The sequence below is a fragment of the Staurois parvus genome, unplaced genomic scaffold (assembly GCF_062004578.1).
Source record: "Staurois parvus isolate SC_StPar_1 unplaced genomic scaffold, SC_StPar_1.0 ptg000894l, whole genome shotgun sequence".
Taxonomy (NCBI): domain Eukaryota; kingdom Metazoa; phylum Chordata; class Amphibia; order Anura; family Ranidae; genus Staurois; species Staurois parvus.
Genome location: NW_028318690.1, coordinates 2,077,461 through 2,101,219, shown reverse-complemented (window position 1 = coordinate 2,101,219; position 23,759 = coordinate 2,077,461). Strand labels below are relative to the sequence as shown.

The window sequence follows — 23,759 nt, the reverse complement described above, 5'->3', positions numbered from 1 at the left end:
GGAGGCTGTTGGCCACGGTTAACACTGTGACACAGACTGAATGGCGCCCAGTCATATGTATCCCTGTGAGATGTTTAACTTGTTGCCCTATTCCAAGATGGGGCTTTCGCAGCCAACCCAGCGTGTAGCTAAAAGTCTTAGTGCGCTTGTTAGCCAGACTGAGGTGACCACTGGATCTAAATTATCTATCCTACTACCCAGACCAGATGCTGTATGAAGATCTCTCCAGGAAAAAAAAAAAAAAAAAAAAGTATGGAACCAAAAGGTTCCAGCAGGGAGCTAGGTCCTTACTCCTGAAACACTAGGCAGAAATAACTTGGCTGCCTATAGCACAGAGGGAGTTTATACCAGCTAGGACTGCCCATAGGCGGTGCAAAGTTCTTTTTCTGCCTAGTGTCCTACTCCTCTAGGTAGCACTATAAACCCTTATATCAATCAATGAATGCAAGAGAAAGAAAATTAATGCAGCCACCACATCTAATAATTGGTAAGCTGCAATATATTACATTTTTGGTTTGGGGCTTGATGCTGCTTTAAAAACAAACAAAACTTTGAAGTACTTTTGAAAAACATTCGTCAAGCCATCAAATGTACTGAGATATTTCGTATGAATATTTGTACAATTGTTTTACTCTCACATCTACTTGTGTATGTTCATCTTTTGTCTCTAACTGGAAAAGGGAAGGCCATATCTGTATTAGGGCCAACACTACAAGCAACACCCTAATAAAAAAAGAGGACAGGGCACCCACAATGACAAACCAGTAGGGTCCAGCCAGATACACAGACAGCTTCCCAAACTTCCAAATGTGAACTGGGAGGTATATGCAGAGGACATCATCATAAGCAACACCAAGTAAACACACTACTGCACACATACCAGCCAGCAAGTACAAAAACAACTGCACCTTTGTTCAGAGCAGCTATGCGAGGTTCTAACAGTGTTAGATGTTAGGTGTTTTCATCCTTTAAATCAGACCTAAAACAAAAATTAACTGTTTTGCCAATTAAGCACACCCTAAAAGTATTCCGAACCTTCCAGTTGTATCCCCATAACAAAAAAATGAAAAACTAAAACAGGCTCAAGATCCATCCTAATGGCTGCGGCAGGTCAGGAATCTCCCCACCTGATGCTGAGACATAAGAAATCCTTGGTTGATTTTAACTTTGCAGCATTAACAAAAAACACCAATTAAATTTGGTGGACTGGCAAAAAAACCCCCACAACTTTTTAGCAATGTTAACATAATTACTGGGAAGGAAAAAAATAGATCTTGCCCAAATTTCTAAGGCTTTGGTTAGGTGAACAGGACTGAATAGAACCCAGAACAATATTTTCTCCAGGAAAGGAAAATATGCCAAGTCCTTTATATTACTGTATTTATGAACATTGATGTGAAACCTGAGTAGGAGTCCATTTTAAACATATGCTCTTAGAATCCCAAGGTTAAGGTGAGAAAAGTAATGTATGGCTGACAGTGACTACAGTTCAAAACTTTCCGTTACACTACAGGACAAACTGGGCACTGTATATATCTAGATAGCTCACACAAATGAGCTGAGAAAATGGAGACACCAAGCAACTTCATCAAGTGCAATTTACTACAAGCTTCTGGCTCAGGGCCTTCATAGACCTTCAAGTCAAACATATTGTTCATGAGCACAAAAATCGACACTGCTATATGAAGGAGAAAAGAGCAGGGAAGCAAAGGCTCAAATTGAACATTTCTACTTTTCTGAGAAAAAAATACATTTTAAAGGTTATCTCCTACCTGTAATGGGAGCTTCAACTTCTATCATAGTCTTCTCTCGTCGTAAAATGGCAGCACCCTCATTGATGATCCTAAGTGCAATTTCTTCATCTACCCGACCTTCTTTTATTAAGTGGTTCTTTAAAACATCCACTCTAGGCTTACCATCAGTGTCAAATACTTCTTCTGATGTTAACCGATGTGTTGGGGGAAAAGGAACAGCTACAAATAAATAAAATGTAATTAGTGTCTTTTTTTTCATGACTGACTTGGCAAAACTGGAACACAAGTATAAACAGAACACACTGAACATGTAAATAAACAAGTTGAATACAAATATGATGTGCAGGGATGTGCAATTCCTATCGCCCGATGCCAGAGGCATGACGTTTCAGGCCCCGGGCAAGTAGTTTTTATTTTTGCCACTAGCCCGCAGCAGGGCTCAACTGTTAGGTGGAATCATTCGGGCTTTCACACAGCCCACAGTGTCAGCCTCTCCCCCCTGCCCATTATATGTTCCGGGCTCCGCTTGCCCATCTGCGGGCCCGGGACTGGCTCAGTGTTCGCTAGCAGGATGCGGTATAGGGGACGGAGGAGAGCGGACACATCCGCTCCCCTCCCCTCTTCTCCTGACCCAGAAGTGATGTGACATAACTTTTGGGTCCCCGTTTGACACATTCCCGGTCACTGAAGCCAGGAAAGAATGTAATGCGCTGAGATGTGCACTGCATTACATTCAGTGGAGCAAAGGGGAGACATCCAGGGACTTTTAGACCCTGAATGTCTCAAAAAAGAGAACCCGTCACCAAAAAATCATCACATACAGTGAAGGAAATAAGTATTTGATCCCCTGCTGATTTTGAATGTTTGCCCACTCACAAAGAAATGATCAGTCTAAAAATCGAATGGTAGGTGTATTGTAACGCAGAGACAGAATAACAACAAAAAATTCAAATGAAATGCATATCTAACAAATTATGCACTGATTTGCATGTTAATGAGGGAAATAAGTATTTGATCCCCTTCACAAAACATGACTTAGTACTTGGTGGCAAATCCCATGTTGGCAATCACGGAGGTCAGACATTTCCTGTAGTTGGCCACCAGGTTTGCACACATCTCAGGAGGGTTTTGGCCCACTCCTCTGGGCACACCCTCTCCAAGTGTTTAAGGTTTGGTGGCTGACATTGGGCAACTCGAACTTTCAGCTCCCTCCACAGATTTTCAATCGGATTAAGGTCTGGAGACTGGCTAGGCCATTCCAGGACTGTAATGTGCTTCTTCTTGAGCCACTCCTTTGTTGCCTTGGCCGTGTTTTTTGGGTCATTGTCATGCTGGAACACCCATCCACGACACATTTTCAATGCCCTGGCTGAGGGAAGAAGGTTCTCACCCAAGATTTGATGGTACATTGCCCCATCCATCGTCCCTTTGATGCGGTGCAGTTGTCCTGTCCCCTTAGCAGAAAAACACCCCCAAAGCAGAATGTTTCCACCACCATGTTTGACAGTTGGGATGGTGTTCTTGGGGTCATAGGCAGCATTCCTCCTCCTCCAAACACGGCGAGTTGAGTTGATGCCAAAGATCTTGATTTTGGTCTCATCTGACCACAACACTTTCAACCTCTCCTCCTCTGCATCATTCAGATGTTCAGTGGCAAACTTCATACTGGTCTGGACATGTGCTTTCTTGAGCAGAGGGACCTTGCGGGTACTGCATGATTTCAATCCTTGTCGGCGTAGTGTGTTACCAATTGTTTTCTTGGTGACTGTGGTCCCAGCTGCCTGGAGATCATTGACAAGGTCCTCACGTATTGTTCTGGGATGATTCCTCACTGTTCTCATGATCATTGACAGTCCACGAGGTGAGATCTTGCATGGTGCACCAGACCTAGGAGACTGACAGTTGTTTTGTGTTTCTTCCATATGTAAATGATTGCACCAACTGTTGTCACTTTCTCACCAAGCTGCTTGGCGATAGTTTGGTAGCACAGTCCAGCCTTGTGTAGGTCTACAATCTTGTCCCTGACATCCTTGGACAGCTCTTTGGTCTTTGCCATGGTGCAGAGTTTGGAATCTGATTGTCTGATTGCTCCTGTGGACAGGTGTCTTTTATACAGGTAACAAAATAAGATTAGCAGCACTCCCTTTAAGAGGCTGCTTTTAATCTCAGCTTGTATGAAAGACACCTTTTAGCCAGAAATCCTGCTGAATGATAGGGGATCAAATACTTATTTCCTTTATGAACATGCAAATCAGTGTATAATTTGTTAGACATGCATTTCTGTTGAATTTTTTGTTGCTATTCTGTCTCTCAGTGTTACAATACACCTACCATTCGATTTTTAGACTGATCATTTCTTTGTTAGTGGGCAAACATTCAAAATCAGCAGGGGATCAAATACTTATTTCCTTCACTGTAGGGGACTTTTTGTCCCCTATGAGATAAAAAAAAAAAAAGTTAAGAAAAATGTTTTGAATGGAAGTTACACCCAAGCATATAACCCCCCCTCCAAATTTTTCAATGCCCCCCACCCCCACATATATGCACGCACAAACGTAAAAGCACACGCTGGTACACCTACACATGAAAACGTAGATTGCGATACCAATGTTACATATCACAGCACACACCAGAGTGAGAGCAATAATTCTAGGACCAGACCTCTTCCATAACACTAAACTGATGACCTATAAGGGGCTTTAAAAGTATCACCTATAAAAAATATAGGGTACTGAAGTCTGTCGCCATTTCAAAAGTGCATGCAAATTTAAGGTTTGACATGTTGGATATCTATTTACTTGATGCAACCTCATCTTTTATATTTTACAAACAAATTGGATAATTTATTGCTTTTTGTGTCCTAAAATTAACTTAAGTGTATCTTGTACTGAAATTTTGCGCTTCCTAGACCTTTCTGATAATATTGTGACATAAAACATTTGAACTATCACTATTTTATTCTCTAGGGTCTCCGATTTCAGAAAATATATGTTTGGGGGTTTTGAGTAAAACTGATTTTTTTTAAAAGTGTGCAAATAACACAAAAACAGCTCTGGCAGCAAACTGGATAAAAGATAAGCTGGACACTCCCCTTTCCTGACAAGCACCCAATCGGTGCTCATTACACTGCAAGGTCTCTCCCCTCCCTGATAGTCCCTGGGTGCGGTGCTGGAGAGAGGCAGGGAGGTGCGGAGGAGATAAACAGCGTAATGTTAAAAATATTAAACATTTAAGTCACCATAAAGCCCCTTTTGCTTTTAAAAGCCCCAGACATTACTTAAATCAGATTTAAATACGGTTTTGGTTAAAATGTATGTTTTTTTATCTGGACAAGTAGATTGTCATGAGGGACAAGTAGATTGGGACACCAATTTAGTCCCTGGACAAGCAGTTTTTTTAAAAAATTTCCACACCCGTGATGTGTCAGCATTGTTTTATATCTAGTAGTCATTTAAAATGACAAAAACATGCAGCACAAGATTTTACTATTATCAGTTGTACTATTTAGCATTTCTATTTTCAGTACAAAACACACACACACACACATATATATATATATATATATATACACATATACATTATATATATATATATATATATATATATATATATATAGAGTAACCAAGAAATGGGGTGGACTGTGTCTTGTACTGTTCTCAAAGATATGAAGTTAACATGCAAGTCAAAATTCCTGTTGTCTTAATCATATAGTACAGGATACAGGCGAAGTATTCAAAGACCCCTGGACTGTCCCCAAGCAAATGAATGAGAAAGGTAGGCAACAACCAGGCCAACAGAACTGCACCAATAGGCCCAAAACAGGACCAGATGGTGGCCTCACACAGTTGGGGTACAGAGGCCTGGTGCAGAAATTCCTGAGAAACTTTCACTGATCTGAATAGGTGTGTAAAACAACAGGGTGGGGATTTGTCCTTGACAGTGTAAGTTCTAGCAGTCATATTTCTTATCCATCTCATGATAGTGGACTTGTAATTTGTGTGTGTTCAGCAGCAATCACTGCAGGTAGTCGCTGGCTGTGTAGAGCGGTGAACAGCTATTACCCGCTGAAGGAACTGACACTCCTGTCTTAATCGTAGGTGTGAATGTAACCTATGTGGTCCTTTTTCATATTCCAACACTCTGCCATTACTTGTGGGCAAAGGGAGTGTTTGCTGCTATAAGACTCATCTGAAAATGGTAGGACTGGACTGGTGTTGTGTTATACAGTGTACAGTATACATTGTGTGTGTTTTTTTCAGCCGGAACCACGGGGAATGCAGTTCTGGCACCTTTAGCACAGAATGCATGTAACGGTAAAGGGGGCTGAGATGTGTTGGAGGGTCTACTGATGTTGATTTCTGGAGATCTATTGTAGCTAGGGTGTAGTGCAAATGGTGGGTTGCTGGTGAGAGATCTATTGTTGCTCTGGGGTTCTTATGTTGTTCGGGGGCATCTACTGTTAAGGGGTACGGGTCTATTGATTCTGTCTGCTGGGGATCTATTGTTGCTCTACGGTTCTTATGCTGTTGGGGGGGGGGGGTCTCTGTTGATGCTGGCTGCTGGGGGATCTATTGTTGCCAGGAGTCCATTGTTGCTGGAAAGGATCTATTGTAGCTAGGAGGGGTCTTTTATCATTAATCAATTCCATTCAAATTACTTTACACCACAAAATGATATTTGGCTCTGTATTCTCTAAGGAGCAGTACTAGGAAGTGGATAGGGGGCGGAGACAAGGGACAGTGCTCAGAGGTAGATCGAGGGTGGAGACAAAGGGTGGTCCAGGAGAGATTGGAGTACCTGCACCTATTCTCTGTATGTATGTACAGTAATACCTCAGTTTACAAATTTATTAGATCTGCAGGACTTTTCGTATAGCGAAAAATACGTAAACCGCAACACTGTTTCCCATAGGAATGCACTGAAAACCAATTAATCCATTCCGAAGGTCAGAAAAACAGTAAACGCTACTAAAATACCGCATGACTTATTTTATTAACTCATGCGGTATTTTAGTAGTGACAACCATATGTTAATGTTTCAGCTGTCAGCGGGGTTCCCCACTGACAGCTGACTGTAAAAGAGTTGCCGGCAATTTAAAAAATTATTTAAAAAAGGCGTGGGGTTCCTCCTCCCATCCATACCAAGCCCTTTTGGTCTGGTATAGATTTTAAGGGGAACTCCCATGCAAAAAAAAAAAAATGGCGTGGGGGTCCCCCCCCAAAATCCATACCAGACCCTTATCCGAGCATGCAGCCCTGCAGGTCAGGACAGGGGGGGGGGGGGGACGAACAAGCGCACACGCCTTCAACATGGGGGGGTGCTTTGGGGCAGGCATGTTGATGGGGACAAGGGCCTCTTCCCCACAACTCTGCCCCCCCATGTGAATGAGGATGGAGTACATGGTACCCCATCCTCATTCACAAAAAACAAAAACTGTAGTGTATAAAAAAAAAAAAAAAAAAAATACAGGAAACGGTCTTTGACAAGTCCTTTAATAAAAGAAAAATCTAAAAGAATGTCCCCCGCACTAGATGCAACGTCAATCATGATGTAAGCCGCCGCCCTGAAAAAAAGAAGAAATACAAAAAAAAAAAAGGTTCCGTTTCCGACTCTGGCTGCCAGCCTTCTGCTCTGAGCTGGCTTGACAGTTCTTAAATATGTAAGGGGCGGGACCACCCCAGGACATCACGCATGTGAACAACATCAATGTCGTCACCTGGGGCGGAGTCACTCGGGTGATGTCACCGGGTCCCAGACGGTGATCACTGAGCATCTCCGAGGATGGGAAGGGGGGGCTTGGTTTGAACTGTTTTCCCCCCCGTCAGCTCCTGCACACTGCTTTGCATATCTTTGCACAGCCATGAAAAGCAGTGTGCTTACAGTAAAGCACAAACACAGCCCAGTATTTAAAACAGCACACAGTTAACCCTTTGATCACCCCACATGTTAACCCCTTCCTGCCCAGTGCCATTAGTAGTGTCATTGCTTTTTTAGCACTGATCACTGTATTGGTGTCACTGGGGATGTCAGTGATACCAAGTCAGTTCCCCCCAGTGTCAGAATGCCCACTGCTGTCCCACTATAAGTCACTGATTGCCACCATTACTAGTTAAAAAAAAAAAATTTCCAGTATATATATATATACCGCCATTTGTAAACACTATAACTTTTACGTAAACCAATTCCTTTACATGTATTGGGATTTGTTTAGCAAAGACATGCAGAATACATTTTGGCATAAATTTATGATAAAATCTGATTTAAAAATTTTTTACTGGACATGTTTAATAGCAAAAAGTCAAAAATATTTTTTTTTCTCAAAATCGGTCTTTTTTTTTTTGTATAGTGCAAAAAATAAAAACCTGCACATGTGATCAAATACCACCAAAAGAATGCTCTACTCGTGGGAAAAAAGGATGTAAATTTAATTTGGGTGCAGCGTGGCATGACCGCGCAATTGTCAGTTAAAATAACGCAGCGCCATAACGGCCAGGTCAGAAAGGGGGGTAAATCCTCTGGAGGGCAAGTGGTTAAAATGGGATTTCCTGGTACTTTGACATTAATCCAAAAAAAAAAAGTGTGACAATATTTCCCCAGCAAGGATATCAATAAAAACCTGACAGTTTTCAACCCTTAATTTATTTAAAAGAAAATTAACAGCTTTGGCTGGAGTACAACTTTATTAAGGGAACTGAACACACGCTGTCTTTTTTTAAGTGGCAGATGTGCATGCGCAGCCAATGGGCCCATAAACAAATGTATTTTACACGGCAAAATGTTCCAGCAAATGAAGGTGTAAGGAGCATTGCTAATTGAAACTGGCAACAAAAAGCAGTGAAGGCAAACTGGTAGACATGATAAATGCACCACTAGAATATTTTTTTTACTCAACTGATTTTGGCACATGTACAAATAAAAGATCGTGACCACTTGCAGGAGGAAAAGGGTAAACATCCTGAATTGTCCACAGAAATTGTACAGAAAACAATTGTTACAAGTGCTAAGTATAGGCTCATTATCACCTTCCATAGTCCCCACAGTGGCCAATTAACACAAGTGAAGACCAGATAAGTTCGTGGTTTGCAATTTACGGACTACATACTTTTTTCAAAAGTCAGAGTCAGGGGTGCCAACTCAAACAGAGAAATCACAGCAGAAGTTTCTCATTAAATAGATAACTTCATGCTGTAATATGGCTGATCATACTTTGCAAATTCCATTCAAGCTCAAATGCCACTACAAATAAACATTCTGGTGAAACGTGTATATCGAACAGTGCTCATCAAAACAATTTGTCTTCCTTGTGTTGTGAACTCTTGTTATCTGCTCTTTGCACTTGATTCGTTTTTTTTTCCTTTACATACTATACTCTGCTGACAGCACAATCTACCCAAGCAACAGTTACAGATCTTAACAGCTATCTTTGCTGGTCATTAGGCAACATATTATGAAACAATCGCAAGGAGACAACAGATCCAAGAAGCACACCACTAGGTACAATAAACTGCCGTAATATTCACGCAAACCTTGAACAGGACACTTCCAGATTCTATAAACCGGGGGTCAGCAAGCCATAGATCATGATCTACCAGTAAATTGCGGCCAGGTGACTGGTAGATTAAAGTTTGGGCTTGCTGACCCCCCATCCCAGAGCATCAAACAGTGTGCAATGCAGCTCTGACTACTTGTATAGTTGGAGCTGTAGTAGGGAGCAAGAGCTGGAAAAGCTGATGCCTCCACTGTAGTGCTGGCTCCTGTCCCATGCGGAGTGATACCAGCTGCACTCCACCTCTTATCCCGGGTAGCGGTCTCCAGAATGGTGTCAGCAGCAGGAAAGAAGAGGTCTTCAGGTCATTGTGAAGCAATACACTGGGCATAATAGTATAGGGCTGCTTTCACACTCATGTGCTGTGGATTTCCCACACCATGGCTGCAGTGCAGTGAACCTGCAGCTTTCCTGAGCTTAGCCATACACTTCTATTATATCCTGCAAATTTGGTGCACTTTCCCAAATGTTGGGTTGTCACCAGAATAGGAACAGAGGGGAAACACTAGCTCTGGTGGCCCTTATAATAACCAGGGATTCCCTCAGTTTGGAGGGATTTCCTCACACTTTGGCTATGGGATAGGTAGTCTGGGGCGCAGATGGCAAAAAACGACAGGGGTTATAACCCTCCCTTAAGCTATCCAAAATTAGTTCTACTGTAAAGTAAAGTAAGTTAGTTTAAAGTAAAGTCTGTTTATGTTGTACATACAATAAGGCTTACCTGCAGGTACTGTAAATATCTCCTAAATGTGAGCCATAGATAAAAAGATTGCAAGCAGACAGGCTCTTTATTGCAGGAGAGACATACAGGGGTTTATTTACTAAAGCTGGAGAGTCCAAAATCAGACTCCCTTCTGCATAGAAACCAATCAGCTTCCAGGTTTCATTGCCAAAGCTTCATTGAACAAGCTGAGGTTAGAAGCTGATTGGTTTCTATGCAGAAGGGAGTCTGATTTTGGACTCTCCAGCTTTAGTAAATAAACCCCACAATGTCTCTTCTGTAATAAAATAAACTTACCTGCCTGCTCGCAGTCTTCATTAATATTTACACTGAACTCCTGTCCCAGGAAAAACTAGCACCTGAAGAAAGCCAGGGAGAGAATGTCATCGGGGGACCAAATGGACTCTGTACTGCTGGAGCAGAAGTATAGCGGACTTTAGTTCCACATTAATCCATGATCTCCATTTGAAAGTTAAAGCTGCTGTAAACCTCAGATATGAAAGATGAACAAAGCATATCCCTTTAGAGTGTGTACTTGTCTCTATCCAGATATGGAAATATGTATTTTTTTTTTATTGTAGGCCTGTAATTTTTAGGAATAACTCACTGAAATCTGTCCGAACAAGAGACTAGTAAACATCCCGGGTATGTTACAATTTGAAACATGAAATCATAAATTATAATTTAATAAATAATCATAAAAAATAGTAATATAATAATAAATTTAATTCAATAATATAATCAAACCAAAAACACTGAAATTTGAAATATAGCGCCGAGTTCGCACATCACTGAGCAAAGTCGCAAAATCGTTTTCAGTGTTGAATTTCCCCACGAATCATTATCACTCAATTCTACAAGTGGTTCTGATTTACTATCGCTGTTCTCTAGCTGGTCTAAAACCGCTTTTGACCTAAAGGGACGCTTTTTGGACGCCATGGACGTTTCTCAGTTTCCGGGCAGAAAGAACAGTAAAAATGCAGGCAGGGCACAGGACAAAGCACTAGGGACAAAATGTATGTGAAATGGGTTGATACAGTAATGTTTTACTATGTGATTTTAGTGTATTTAGTGAATGTCACTTTTTGTCATTTTCAAAATTTCCCGCCGTTCCGTCTCCCGTACATTCCAACATCGCAGGAGACGGAACCCAGAAGACAGATGCCGGCATCCGCCGGAGGACATTGCCAGGGACACTGTAGGAGGGACATCGTGGGAGTGCAGGACAAGGTAAGTGAAGAACAGATCCCGGAGCAGCACCGCAAGGTATTCCCAAGTGTAGCTCGGGGTTACCGCTTGTGGTACTGAAACTTTACCCTGAGCTACACTCAGGAATACCGCCAGGGAGGTTAAGAAATACATTAGCAATCACCCTGAAATCGTATTAAGAAAAGCTACATCTTTACGCGATAAATTCGCCAAGAGCCATTATACACCACACTTAATACATACTTGAGCCCATTCTGGAGGGATGATTAAATGCAATGTAATCTATGTCCTTGGATCAAGTCCAGTACATCTTTTATTCTACCTAATGTGGAGACTTTTCATCTCAGATTTTGTGCAGATTGCAATACAGAAGGTGTGATATACCTTATGATTTGTAAATGCGGGGCCTTCTATGTTGGTAAGACTATCAGGAAGTTATGGTTCAGATTGAGTGATCATATTTACTATTCAGCTAATGGTAAAATTATCACTCCAGTTAGCAGGCATCTAGACCTTTATCATAGATTTGACACTACTATAATCTCATTCATGGTACTGGAAATTATTCCCAAAGATCCTAGAGGGGGTAATTAGGACAAAAGCATATTACAGAAAGAAGTGTTTTGGGTTGAACGTTTAAATGCCACATGCCCACCGGGCATCAATGAAACCTTATCCTCTAAACCATTTTTATAACTTATATTTAGTGATGTTTAGGTTTTTGACTATTATGCTCCCATATTTTGTCTATCATTGCTATACTTATATGTGTGTAACTGTGTATCTGTTTAAGATTTCTTTGTATTATGAAGTATGGGGCTGTGACATAGTCGTGTCAGTATCTATGTATTAAAGTGTTGCCATTGTAATGATTCTGGAAGCCTTTTTAATAGTAATGGATTTGCTGTCCTTTTGGACTGTGTGGTTTGCATCTGCGTGTGGTCGTCTGGTCCCTGCTGTGGGGCCTGTGATCGTTGGGAGGCTGGTGGCACCGCAACCATGATCCCTGTGTTCCCTGTGCTTATGGATGCCACTTGCCTTCAGCAGTGGTGTCGAATATGGCCACCGGTGGTCGCGTGTGTGTTCTCTGCCATCTTCATGGTGGAGTCTCGAGTGCGCAGACACGGTCATATACGGCCGGGCTCAGTGACGTCAACCGCCATTGACGGCACGGGCATCCTGGGTTGGGATCCCTATATAGGGTAGGGGTGGTTAGCGGCTCATGATGGCATGGCAATGGCGTCTGGGACTCCTGGGTGATTCTGAGGTGTATATGTTGCATGGAGGCAGTGCTCTATGTCTTTGGGCACTCCTGAGACCTTGGCGGTCAGCATATATCGGATATTCCTATATAGGTACAGTAGTATTGCTATTTGCTTCAATGAGTCTGAGATTAACGTTAACCAATAAGATGGGCCCAAAGTGATCATACATATATATATATTTCTTTATAGATCACTACAGGACTGGCTTGAGGACGATTATTGACCAGTAAAACCTTATTTTATACCAACAGTCTTCCTTAGAGGAAATAGTATTTAAATTAGGGGGGTTTCCCTGACTTTCCATGTAAGTGGGATCCATCACCTCTTCTTATGATACTCACTTTACCTGCTGCTTTATCTAATGAGGTCCTAGTTGGGGACATGTGATGCTTTTGTGTCCTACAGATGTAATTGATATATTTCGCTTTTCTTTCCTATATATGTCATGTAGAATTTTATATACCACATTGGCCCATGAAGGGCTGATTCAGGTGTCTTTATATCAGGATATCAACTAGTGGCCACACCATGTGCCAGTAGCGGGGAGGTTATTGGTATCTCTTAACCTATATTGGTACCACTTAGTCAGGAGGCCATTATCATATTACTATCCATCATATCATTTTTATGTACCAGACACTGTCATAGGGCGGGTGACCTGCCCTTCCGCTGTTACTGAGATCCCCCCCCCATCGGTTGGCCCTTCATGGTGTATCAGACGCTTCCTTCCATCGCCTCTACGCAGATGTACATATTTTGAGGTATCACAATGCTCTATTACCATCTGGTTCGATATGTGTATATATCCCTTCTTAGGTATTAATGCGTCTGCGGCATTTTTTTGTCAGTGTGGGAGAAACCATTGATATGTCAATCTGCATTCATTATATTTTTATATGTTGCAGGGTTAGAGCATATTCTGTAACAATTTTTGTTTTATATGAATATGTACTATTCTGTGCATGTTCAACAAAGTGTTACATTTTATGAATCACTGTTTGTAGTGCCTATAAAGTCCATAAGGTTCTCCATTTCCAATTACACATTCCATAAAGTTCTCTACGCACTGTTGTGCCAATCTGAAGGCCACATGAAGTTTGGAGGTCTTTAGCTAATGATTCTACAGACAGTTGGCAACTTCCGCACACTGTGCGCTTCAGCATGCACTGACCCAGCTCTGTCATTTTACGTGGCCTACCACTTTGTGGCTGAGTTTCTGTTGTTCCCTGTTGCTTCTGATTTGTTATAATATCAGTGTCAATTGACCGTGGAATATTTAGTAGCAAGGAAATATCACGGGTGGACTTGTTGCACAGGTGGCAACCTATCACGGTACCACGCTTGAATTCACAGAGCTCCTGAGAACAACCCATTCTTTCAAAAATACTTGTAGAAGCAGTCTGCATGCCTAGGTGCTTGATTCTATACACTGTGGCCATGGAGGTAATTGGAACACCTGAATCCAATGATTTGGAGGGGTGTCCCAATACTTTTGCCAATATAGTCTCTCTCTCTCACACACTTTTTAATCAGAATATAGCATCAAGTCAATTAAACTCCAGGGATATTGATCTGGTCAGTTAAGTAGCAGAGAGGGTTTTTAATCAGTTTCAGCTGCTTTGGTGTTAATTAAATTAACAACAGGTGCACTAGATGGGCAACAATGAGACGACCCCCAAAACAGGAATGGTTTTATAGGTGGAGGCCACTGACATTTTTACCCTACTCATCTTTTCTGACTGTTTTTCAATAGTTTTGCATTTGGCTAGGGTCAGGGTCACTACTGGTAGCATGAGGGGATACCTGGACCCTACAAAGGTTGCACAGGCAGTCCAACTCCTCCAGGATGGCACATCAATACGTGCCATTGCCAGAAGGTTTACTGTGTTTCCCAGCATAGTCTCAAGAACATGGAGGAGATTCCAGGAGACAGGCAGTTTCTCTAGGACAGTTGGACAGGGCCGCAGAAGTTCCTTAACCCATCAGCAGGACCGGTATCTGCTCCTTTGGAGGAACAGGATGAGCGCTGCCAGTGCCCTACAAAATGACCTCCAGCAGGCCACTGGTGTGAATGTTTTTGACCAAACTATCAGAAACAGACTTCATGAGGGTGCCCTGGGGGCCCGCCGTCCTCTCGTGCTCACTGCCTGGCACCATAAAGCTTGATTGGAATTTGCCATTGAACACCAGAATTGGTGGGTCTGCCACTGGCACCCTGTGCTTTTCACAGATGAGAACAGGTTGACCCTGAGCACATGTGACAGACGTGAAAAGGTCTGGAGAAGCCGTGGAGAATGTTGTGCTGCCTGTAACATCATTCAGCATGACCATTTTGGTGGTGGGTCAGTGATGGTCTGGGGAGACATATCCATGGAGGGATGCACAGACCTCTACAGGCTAGACAATGGCACCCTGACTGCCATAAGGGATGAAATCCTTGGACCCACTGTCAGACCCTATGCTGGAGCAGTGGGTTCCTCCTGGTGCACGACAATGCCGGCCTCATGTGGTGAGAGTATGCAGACAGTTCCTGGAGGATGAAGGAATTGATATCATTGAATGGCAGTCACACTCGCCTGAGCTAAATCCAATACAACACCTCTGGGATATAATGTTTTAATCTATCCGACACCGCCAGGTTGCACCTCAGACTGTCCAGGAGCTCAGTGATGCCCTGGTCCAGATCATGGAGGAAATCCCTCAGGACACCATCCGCTGTCACATTAGGAGCATGCCCCGATGTTCTCAGGAATGCATACAAGCACGTGGGGACCATACAAACTACTGAATACCATTTTGAGTTGCTGCAATGAAATTTCAGCAAAATGGACTAGCCTGATGTATCATTTTTTCACTTTGATTTTCGGGGTGTCTTTGAATTCAGTCCTTTGTAGGTTGATAATTTTCATTTCCATCAAACAAGGGGCATCCTTACATTCCCAGCACATTACCCAGTCCATATCAGTTATTCTAAAGGATATTTTTTTTTAACATAACAAACATGTTATACTTACCTGCTTTATGCACAGGGCAGCCCCAATCCTCCTCTTCTGGGGTCCCCGCTCAGCGCTGACTCCTCCTACCTGCAGAATGCCCCCACAGCAAGCCACACAGAGTGCAGCTCAGCTCAGTTCATGACTGACAGCAGCAGCAGGAACAAAAGTAACAGCCAAACCACACCTACAAGCCCTGGTGAGTTGCAGTAACATGAGTTGCATGAAAAAAAAAAGTTAAGCAGCTTCTCTGCAACACAGTGCACCACAACAAAAGATGGTATTTTACTGTGCACTGCAGTGCAGGTGCATTAAGGTAGCATTCAAAATGAATCACACTGCAGAACACAATGTGTGTTAACACCAGACTGAATCTTCTTTTATTCAAATTTGTTTATTTCCCTCACAGTATGTCACTACAGGAGCTTTAAACAAAACTAGGAGGCAGACAAGCTTAGTAAGTTCTACAAGGACTAATTGAATAACCATTCTGTTGCTGCCTATTTATTGATTTTTCATTGCAAAAAATCTTTGCCCTGTTAATAGTTATATTTATGACGTCTTAAATTTCTGTAATTGATTTAAGCTATCATGAATCTACAAAAAAAATGTACTTGCCTTTGTAATAATTAATTAAGCTCAAAAGATCTGAGCACTTTGAGGTGCTTTTCAGTCATTTAACAACCTAAGAATTTATATAGATTACATCACAACACCATAAACAATAAACTGTGCCACTGAATTTCTGCAATCCATTTAATGAAATGTTGAATGGTAAAGAATGTAATATACCGCTGCCTTTTCCACTACAGTTCAATTCACCACTTCCCTTTTTACTATAACCAAGATCATTTTGTTTTTCTAAGGATAAGTCCACCTTTATACAAAAAATAATAAATGCACATTTTTTTTTTGCAGGTAAAAAAAAAAAAGTAAATTTATTATTTTTTGTTGCAGGAGCTTGTAAACCATTGCATCAGCGATCAGCAGATCACTGGTGTGTTATGCAGGTCTCCTGCAGATCTGTCAGTATATCTGGTTGCCTGAACGGGATTTACGGACAAGCAGATATACTGACAGGAAAATTCAATGAACTACCACGGTGCTCCACAGCACCAAGGTAGTTCATTGAGAATTTGGGGACGTCTCCTCCTTAGTATCTCCTAATTTCTGTGTGGCTTTAGAATATTATTTCCTTAAGGGATTAGTTCACCTTTCAGAACATGTTGCATACATATTCAGGGTGTAACATGTCACACCGATCCTTCCAGGTATGAATTCCTCACAGGATCCTCCTCAATGGTGGCATATGCACCTCTCCTTTTAAAGCCTCCTCCAGACAGATATCAGCAAAACCGCTCTCCCATAAAGGATCATAAGACAAAAAGATTCTCCATAGTGTAATCTTGTTTAATTAATATAAAATATTCACATAACAATAATGCCCACTCACAGATACCCTGATGAAGTCACGTGACTAGCGTGACGTAATGCGTCGGTATGCGGGGAGGAACTTCTGGTACGCGGTGACGTCATTTCCGGTGTGGGCGCCATATTGGAACACCTTTTTACTACCCATGCAGTACACCCATGGCATGAGGTAGAAAGCGGTCATGCGATGAAGGAAATGTGAGTGGGCATTATTGTTATGTGAATATTTTATATCAATTAAACAAGATTACACTATGGAGGATCTTTTTGTCTTATTATGATCCTTTATGGGAGAGCGGTTTTGCTGATATCTGTCTGGAGGAGGCTTTAAAAGGAGAGGAGCATATGTCAACATTGAGGGGGATCCTGTGAGGAATTAATACCTGGAAGGATCGGTGTGATCCCAAAAGTGAGCTGGCCTTTATGGTCAATGCAAGAAGGTGAGGGGGCATTTTGGCCACTTAAGGATTGACACTATTGCTGTGATCACCTACACACCTCATCAATTGCACCAAATTGCAGTTGGAGCAAGTGTTAATGTTTAATTATTTTGGACTATTTTTGCTATTTCAATTTGGGGGCTTATCATTATATATGTATATAATTGGATGTGGTTAAGTGTGGTGTGTGACACTGTTAGCATTGTTTATATTCCCATTTAGGGGACTCATGTTTTATGCATTTTGCACTAATTTATATAAGAAATTACAAAACAATATATAAGTGCAGAACTCCACCTTATTTCTTAAAGATAACCTAAAGAGCCAAACACGTTATCTCTTCAAGTGACTTAACCACTTGCTGCTCCTGCACAGTAGTTTTACTGCGGCAGGAGCGACACGTGAAGGATCATCACACACACACACATATATATATATATACATACACACACATACATACACATATACATACATACACACACATACCCACACACACACACACATGTGATTGAGCCTGCATCTGTTTAATAGCGTGCTGCACACCCATCTTGTCACCCCCCCTCCTCATGTGGACACAGCAGATAACTGTTACTGGTAACCTGGTGTCATGTGATTACTATGATTGGTCACAGTGATCACATGATAACAATGTAAACAACCTGTCATGAATGTTTTGTTTTTTTTTTTTCATAAACAGCTTAAATACTATTGTGATCTGTGATCACCCCACGGTAATCACATAGTACCTGGCTACCTGTACCATGCGATTAGCTTGGCCAAGCACAGATCACAATCAAAAGCATGCTGTTCATGAATGAGTAACTCATTCATGACAGCTAAAGCTGTTGCTTATACAGTGCATGTTATTTGTTGTTTGTACCAGTAGTAAGGCCCAGAAACAATAATGCACATTTTTTTTTTTACCCTACCTAAAACACACTGACCTTAATACTAATTTTAAGAAATGCTTTAACCCCCCCCCCCCCAAAAAAAAAACTACTACCCATACTGACCTTAACCTTTGACCCCTACCTTGACCCTAACACTAACCTAGCTCAAACCTTGATCTAGCCATTTTTTGCTTTTTTTTTTTTTTAAACACACTTTTGTTTGTTTACATCTTTCTCTCATGCAAGGAGAGGAAGATACAATGTACCTTTCTCTCCATTCAGAAGAGAAAGAAAACACAGTGGAAGGCTGCACAGTGACAGCCAATTACAAGCTAGCACAGTGATCAGGAGTCTGGAGTCCTGATTGTTGGTAAGAGCCTGGTCTCTGTGCTGAGAGCGTGCTGTGCAGATCACTACCAGCCTAAAGACAAGTACACGTATATATGTGGCCTCACAGACAAAGACCCACTTCTGCGAGGACACATTTCTGCGCACAGGCAGTGTCAAGGGGTTAAGTGACAACCTGTGTTCCCATTGGGATTTGTGCTGAACACTTCTAAACTGGAGCTGAAGGCTACTGTAACATATTAAAAAAAGCTACTTAACTAGTTGCTGACCGCAGATAGCCGAATGACGGCTGCACTGCGGCTGGCCAGTTCCGAGTGGACGTCATATGACGTCCTCCCAGAACGCGCTCTCCTGCACGCCCCAGGGGGCGCGCACCCGGCGATCTCCGTGATCGCTGTGTCCTACGGACACAGCTGATCACGTGATGTGGTAAAAGGCCAATCACAGCGGCCTTTTACCACGTGATCAGCGGTGTCCAATGACACGCTGATCAGAGGGAAATGCAAGTGCCGGTTCTCGGCTGCACTTTCCTCACGCTGTCAGATCGTGAGGAAAGTACTGCCGAGAACCGGCAGTTGTCAGAGCGGGGATCGGCACCGATCATCAGTGCCCTGATGATCGGTGCCCAGCAGTGCCACCCGCAAGTTCCGCCCACCTGTGCCCAGCAGTGCGCCCACTAGCTCCGCCCACCTGTGCCCAGCAGATCACCCACCTGTGCCCAGCAGTGCAACCACCTGTGCCACTCTGCAGTGTCACACACCTGTGCCCAGAAGTGCCACCCACCTGTGCCCACCAATGCCACCCACCTGTGCCCACCAATGCCACCCACCTGTGCCCACCCACCAGTGCCACCCACCAGTGCCCAGGGGTTGTGCCAGTCAGTGCCGCCAGTCAGTGCCCAGCAGTGATGCCAGTCAGTGCCGTCTATCAGTACCCATCATCAGTGTCACCTATCAGTGCCGCCTATCAGTGCTGCATATTAGTGCCGCCTATCCGTGACACCTCATTAGTGCTGTCTATCAGTGCCGCCTATCCGTGCCACCTCATTAGTACTGCCTATCAGTGCCGCCTATCAGTGCTGCCTCATCAACGCACATCAGTGAAGGAGAAAAAATACCTGTTTGAAAAATTTTATAATAGAAACAAAGAAACTTTTTTTTTTCAAATTTTTTGCACTTTTTTAATTTATAGCGCAAAAAGTAAAGCGCCCAGTGGCGATTAAATACCACCAAAAGAAAGCTCTATTTGTGAGAAAAAAATGATCAAAATTTCATATGGGTACAATGTTGCATGACCGCGCAATTGTCAATCAAAGTGCAGCAGCACTGAAAGCTGAAAATTGGCCTGGTAAATAAGGGGGTATAAGTGCCTGGTAGGCAAGTGGTTAAAGCTGACTAAAAGCTTTGTAAGCTTGCTGTACACAACGTTCTTATAAAAGCGAACGCCCGTGAACACAGCATGCGCTGAATATGAAAATATATATCTGAAATTGGGTCCACTTCAGAACACCTGTGCATACCATGCAGGTAAAGAGGGCCCTTTGCATGGGTGTATGGATAGGTATGCCTGTGTGAATGAGGACTAAATGTGACATCTTGGGGGGGGGGGGGCTGATACAGTCAGAACATCTCTACAGTAAATACATATTTACCCATGTTATAGCCCTATGAAAATACTGCAAGTACAGACAAATGCCTATTGATCTGCCTGGAAATCCAGTGTGATCCTTGCTTCCTGCCTGAGCTGAAAACTGACTGCATTGTAATCCTAAGGGCCAGTTCACACTACATGCGTTTCAGTTGCTTTTTTTCTTCATCCAAAATGCAGAGAAAGTAGGTTATATGGTTGTCAATGTCATAGTTCACAGCAGTGCTTGCAGTTTAAGTGCGTTCCAGTTGCAGGAAATAAAAAAAAACAAGTAGAACAGGTTGCATTTTTCCTGCACAGAACTGTACTGGAAAGTGGTAAAACGCATCAAAAACACACTGGAACACACCAAAAACGCACATGTCCCTATTTAAATTGAAGTAAAAGAGAGGGGAAAAAATGAACCAGAAAACATCACAAACGCATCTGGAAAGCATTTGGACTGCGTTTCTATAGTGTGCACTGACCCTAAAGGGCTCATACACACTGTAGCTAAAAACAGCACGGGCAGAAATCATGTTCAGGAGAGGAGGGTTCAGGCAAGAAAAAAAAAAAACCACTTGGTGCGCCTCAATGCTTGCAAATGCTAGGCTCATTTAGGGTTTCAGTGTTTATTCAATTCAATAGCCAGAAGAAAAAAAAAAGGGATATTTTGTTAATCTCCGTAAAATCTCTTTCTCCGAGTTCATTGACAGAGACAGGCTCTTCTTCTTTATCAATTACCAAACAGGGTTTAATAGCCCCACCTACAGGAGTATGACACTAGGCAGAGAAAAACTCGGAACATCTTATGAGTAGTCCTCTCTGGGCATAAAACCCCCTCTCTGCTATAGGCCTCCATTCAGTCACAAGCAGTGTCAAAGGAGAAAATGCCATGGAGGGGAGGTGCTGTGTCCGTCAATGAACTCTATATCGGTTTTGAATATCACTACATTCGATTTTGGATATCACCATATATGTGTTAACAAGGATCCTAATGATCCTTTCATCACTCCACCTACTGGAATATTTTGGACTGGGCACAGCATTAGTGACATCATGTGGACTATGCTATTGTTTGCACTTTTATATGTTTTTATAATATGATGTGTTATTTATCAGAAGAAAGGCCATCGTTGACCACCCCAGGTGAATGTAAAATCCAAGGGAGCGTAGACCCACTCCATTTGGACAGGATTGCCTACAGCTGTGTACTCGCATGGAGCCGAATATCCGGAACTGCACAAAGATAGACACCAGCAGGCCCATGTCCAGCCAGCGAAAAACGCAATGCAGGAAGCTTGAAATTCAAAAAGCTGCCAGACCGCTACCAGAGGTCCTGTCGTTCAATCTGACAGGTGAAATACCCTGGCCTGCTCCGAAACGAGCAGTACCCCAGACACTCCAAGTACTGGGATTGGGCAACACAGACTTTCAGAGGGTGGGAATGCACACGAAGTCTTATAAGGATGCATAGTGATCTCCCCACTGTCCAGCAGGGGCATGCAGGACTCCACCCGCAGAAGCAAGATGTCCAGGTAGCCAAGCACTGCAATCCCGTTGTCGCAACAAGGCAAGAATTGGGGTTGGAGTCATAATTTGGTAAACACCCAGGGAGCAGAGACCAAACCAAAGGACAGTGCCACCACTTGTTAAAGCACATCCCCGCTGATGTCCCATGCAGAGGGGAATTTGTAGGTATGAGTCCTTGATGTCTATTGACCCACCCCCCCCCCCCCAAAAAAAAAACCCGGTGAAAGGAGGCCACTACCGATCAAATGGATTCCAGTCAACTAGTGAACCCATACAAAAAGCATTCAGGACTTTTAAGTCCAGGATGGGGAAAACCCCGTCCATCATGGGAACTGTGTACAGGTCAGAGGAAAAAAAAAACCCCAGGACATCTCCAACTTGGACACCAGCACGATTCCTCTGTGAAGGAGCAGAACCTGCACAGCCCCGCACAGGGCCATCAGATGTATTGGCGAGAGCCGCAAATTAGAGGAAAAAACCTGACCAGCAGAAGGCAATGAAGTTCCAGTTTGTAGCCCCCAGGCAAATAAGAAGGAAAGTCTATATTGTGGCCAAACCTCATCAAAGCAGTGAGAACACAAAACCCAAAACTACCAACACAAAGATATCCCCGCCGTGGTCAGTGTTAGAAGAACCCACGCACGCCATGAGAAGCTGAATGCAGTACAAGGCAGTACCACATAGTATATACATCTGGAAGAACAGGAATGACAGGTCTCACAGGTACCTGGTTAGCAGCCAGTACTCGAGCCACAATATCCACCAAGGGACCACAGTGAATGCAGAGTTTGGGGAGAGGGGAAGCAGTAGTATCAGATGTGCCACGCATGCAATACGGGCCCTGGACCAAAACTGGTCCGCCAGAGCCACCACACACCTGATCTACATGTTCAGTATTCCAGCCGGGTCACCACAGCTTGGTCTATGTGAAAAGCGTTGGGGACACCAGGGTCAAAGCCAACACAGGCCAAAGTCCGTCCCACAGTCCTTCATAAAGGATGAAGCCCTACTCCCGGCATCATGGACACCCAGGCAGCCAGGAAGGAGGAGTAGTGGGGAACACGGAAGACCACAGGACAGGAAGTCCACTGCATCAGCGGGCTTGCCAAAGGGGTAATGCACCCCAAGCACCTGGGGACCACAGACACTGTCATGGACATTCCCAAGGCCCGTGTCAAGCTGGCAAAGTGTGCAGGGTAGGCAAAAACCCAACAGACTAGACCAGTAGGGGCATCATCAAGGCCCAGGTGACTAATCCACTTTCAGGAGTCCCAGCACACCTCCGGGAAACCAAGCCTGAATCAGGAAGGGAGGGGGTTAATAGGGTTGATGCCCTAGGCAAAAGAGGTGTGCACAGCCCTGTCAGCAATAACCCCCTCAACTCTGCTCCCTGCCATAGGTCTGAGTCACCAGGGAGATCTGACATGGCAGACTGACGTTAGTTTTGTTTTTTTCTTCTCTGCTGTGTGTATAAGCACAGGTACAGCCACCACCACCAACAAAATGGCTGCCCGCTGAGGCCACATGCAAGCATCCTATAGAGGCCAAGCACAGGCAGGGGGGCAAACTTGGACTGTACCATCAGTGCACCCAGGGTCCTCCCCCGGCCGATCAATGTTACAACAGTTGATGTCAGCAGCAGAGGGTGGACGACCACAATCAAGATAGCGGGGCACCGGAGCCTGCCAAGCAAGCCACAAAGCTGCGGCCTAAATTTGCAGCCAGCTCGACCACATACCACCCGCGGGAGGGCATTGGGAGAGTGCCAGTTTCAGGCAGCAGCCCTCAAGCACCGAAGCTCACAGCCGGAGGACCAGGCAGTCAGCCGGGGCACCGGAGTACCCACACCTTATGCTACTTCACTGCTGCAGGGCACTTCTCCATGGGGCAAGAAGCACCACCAAAGCACCTGCAGACCTGCCACTACATGGCCCAGGGACAAAGCGCTCAGCCCAGGTAGGACACAATACTCAGCACAGCAGCCAAAAACCCCACGTCCCGGG

At 43.5% G+C, this 23,759-nt stretch overlaps 1 protein-coding gene across 8 annotated transcripts in view; it reads right to left on the bottom strand.

The window, feature by feature from the left end:
* Window positions 1-23,759, bottom strand: part of PPP3CB (protein phosphatase 3 catalytic subunit beta) — a 119,694-nt gene that overhangs the window by 79,248 nt on the left and 16,687 nt on the right. For all 8 annotated transcript variants that reach the window (XM_089656198.1, XM_089656202.1, XM_089656197.1 and 5 more), the window contains exon 2: window positions 1,773-1,973. In XM_089656198.1, the coding sequence (XP_089512324.1) occupies window positions 1,773-1,973 (201 nt within the window). The remainder of the gene's footprint in view (window positions 1-1,772; window positions 1,974-23,759) is intronic.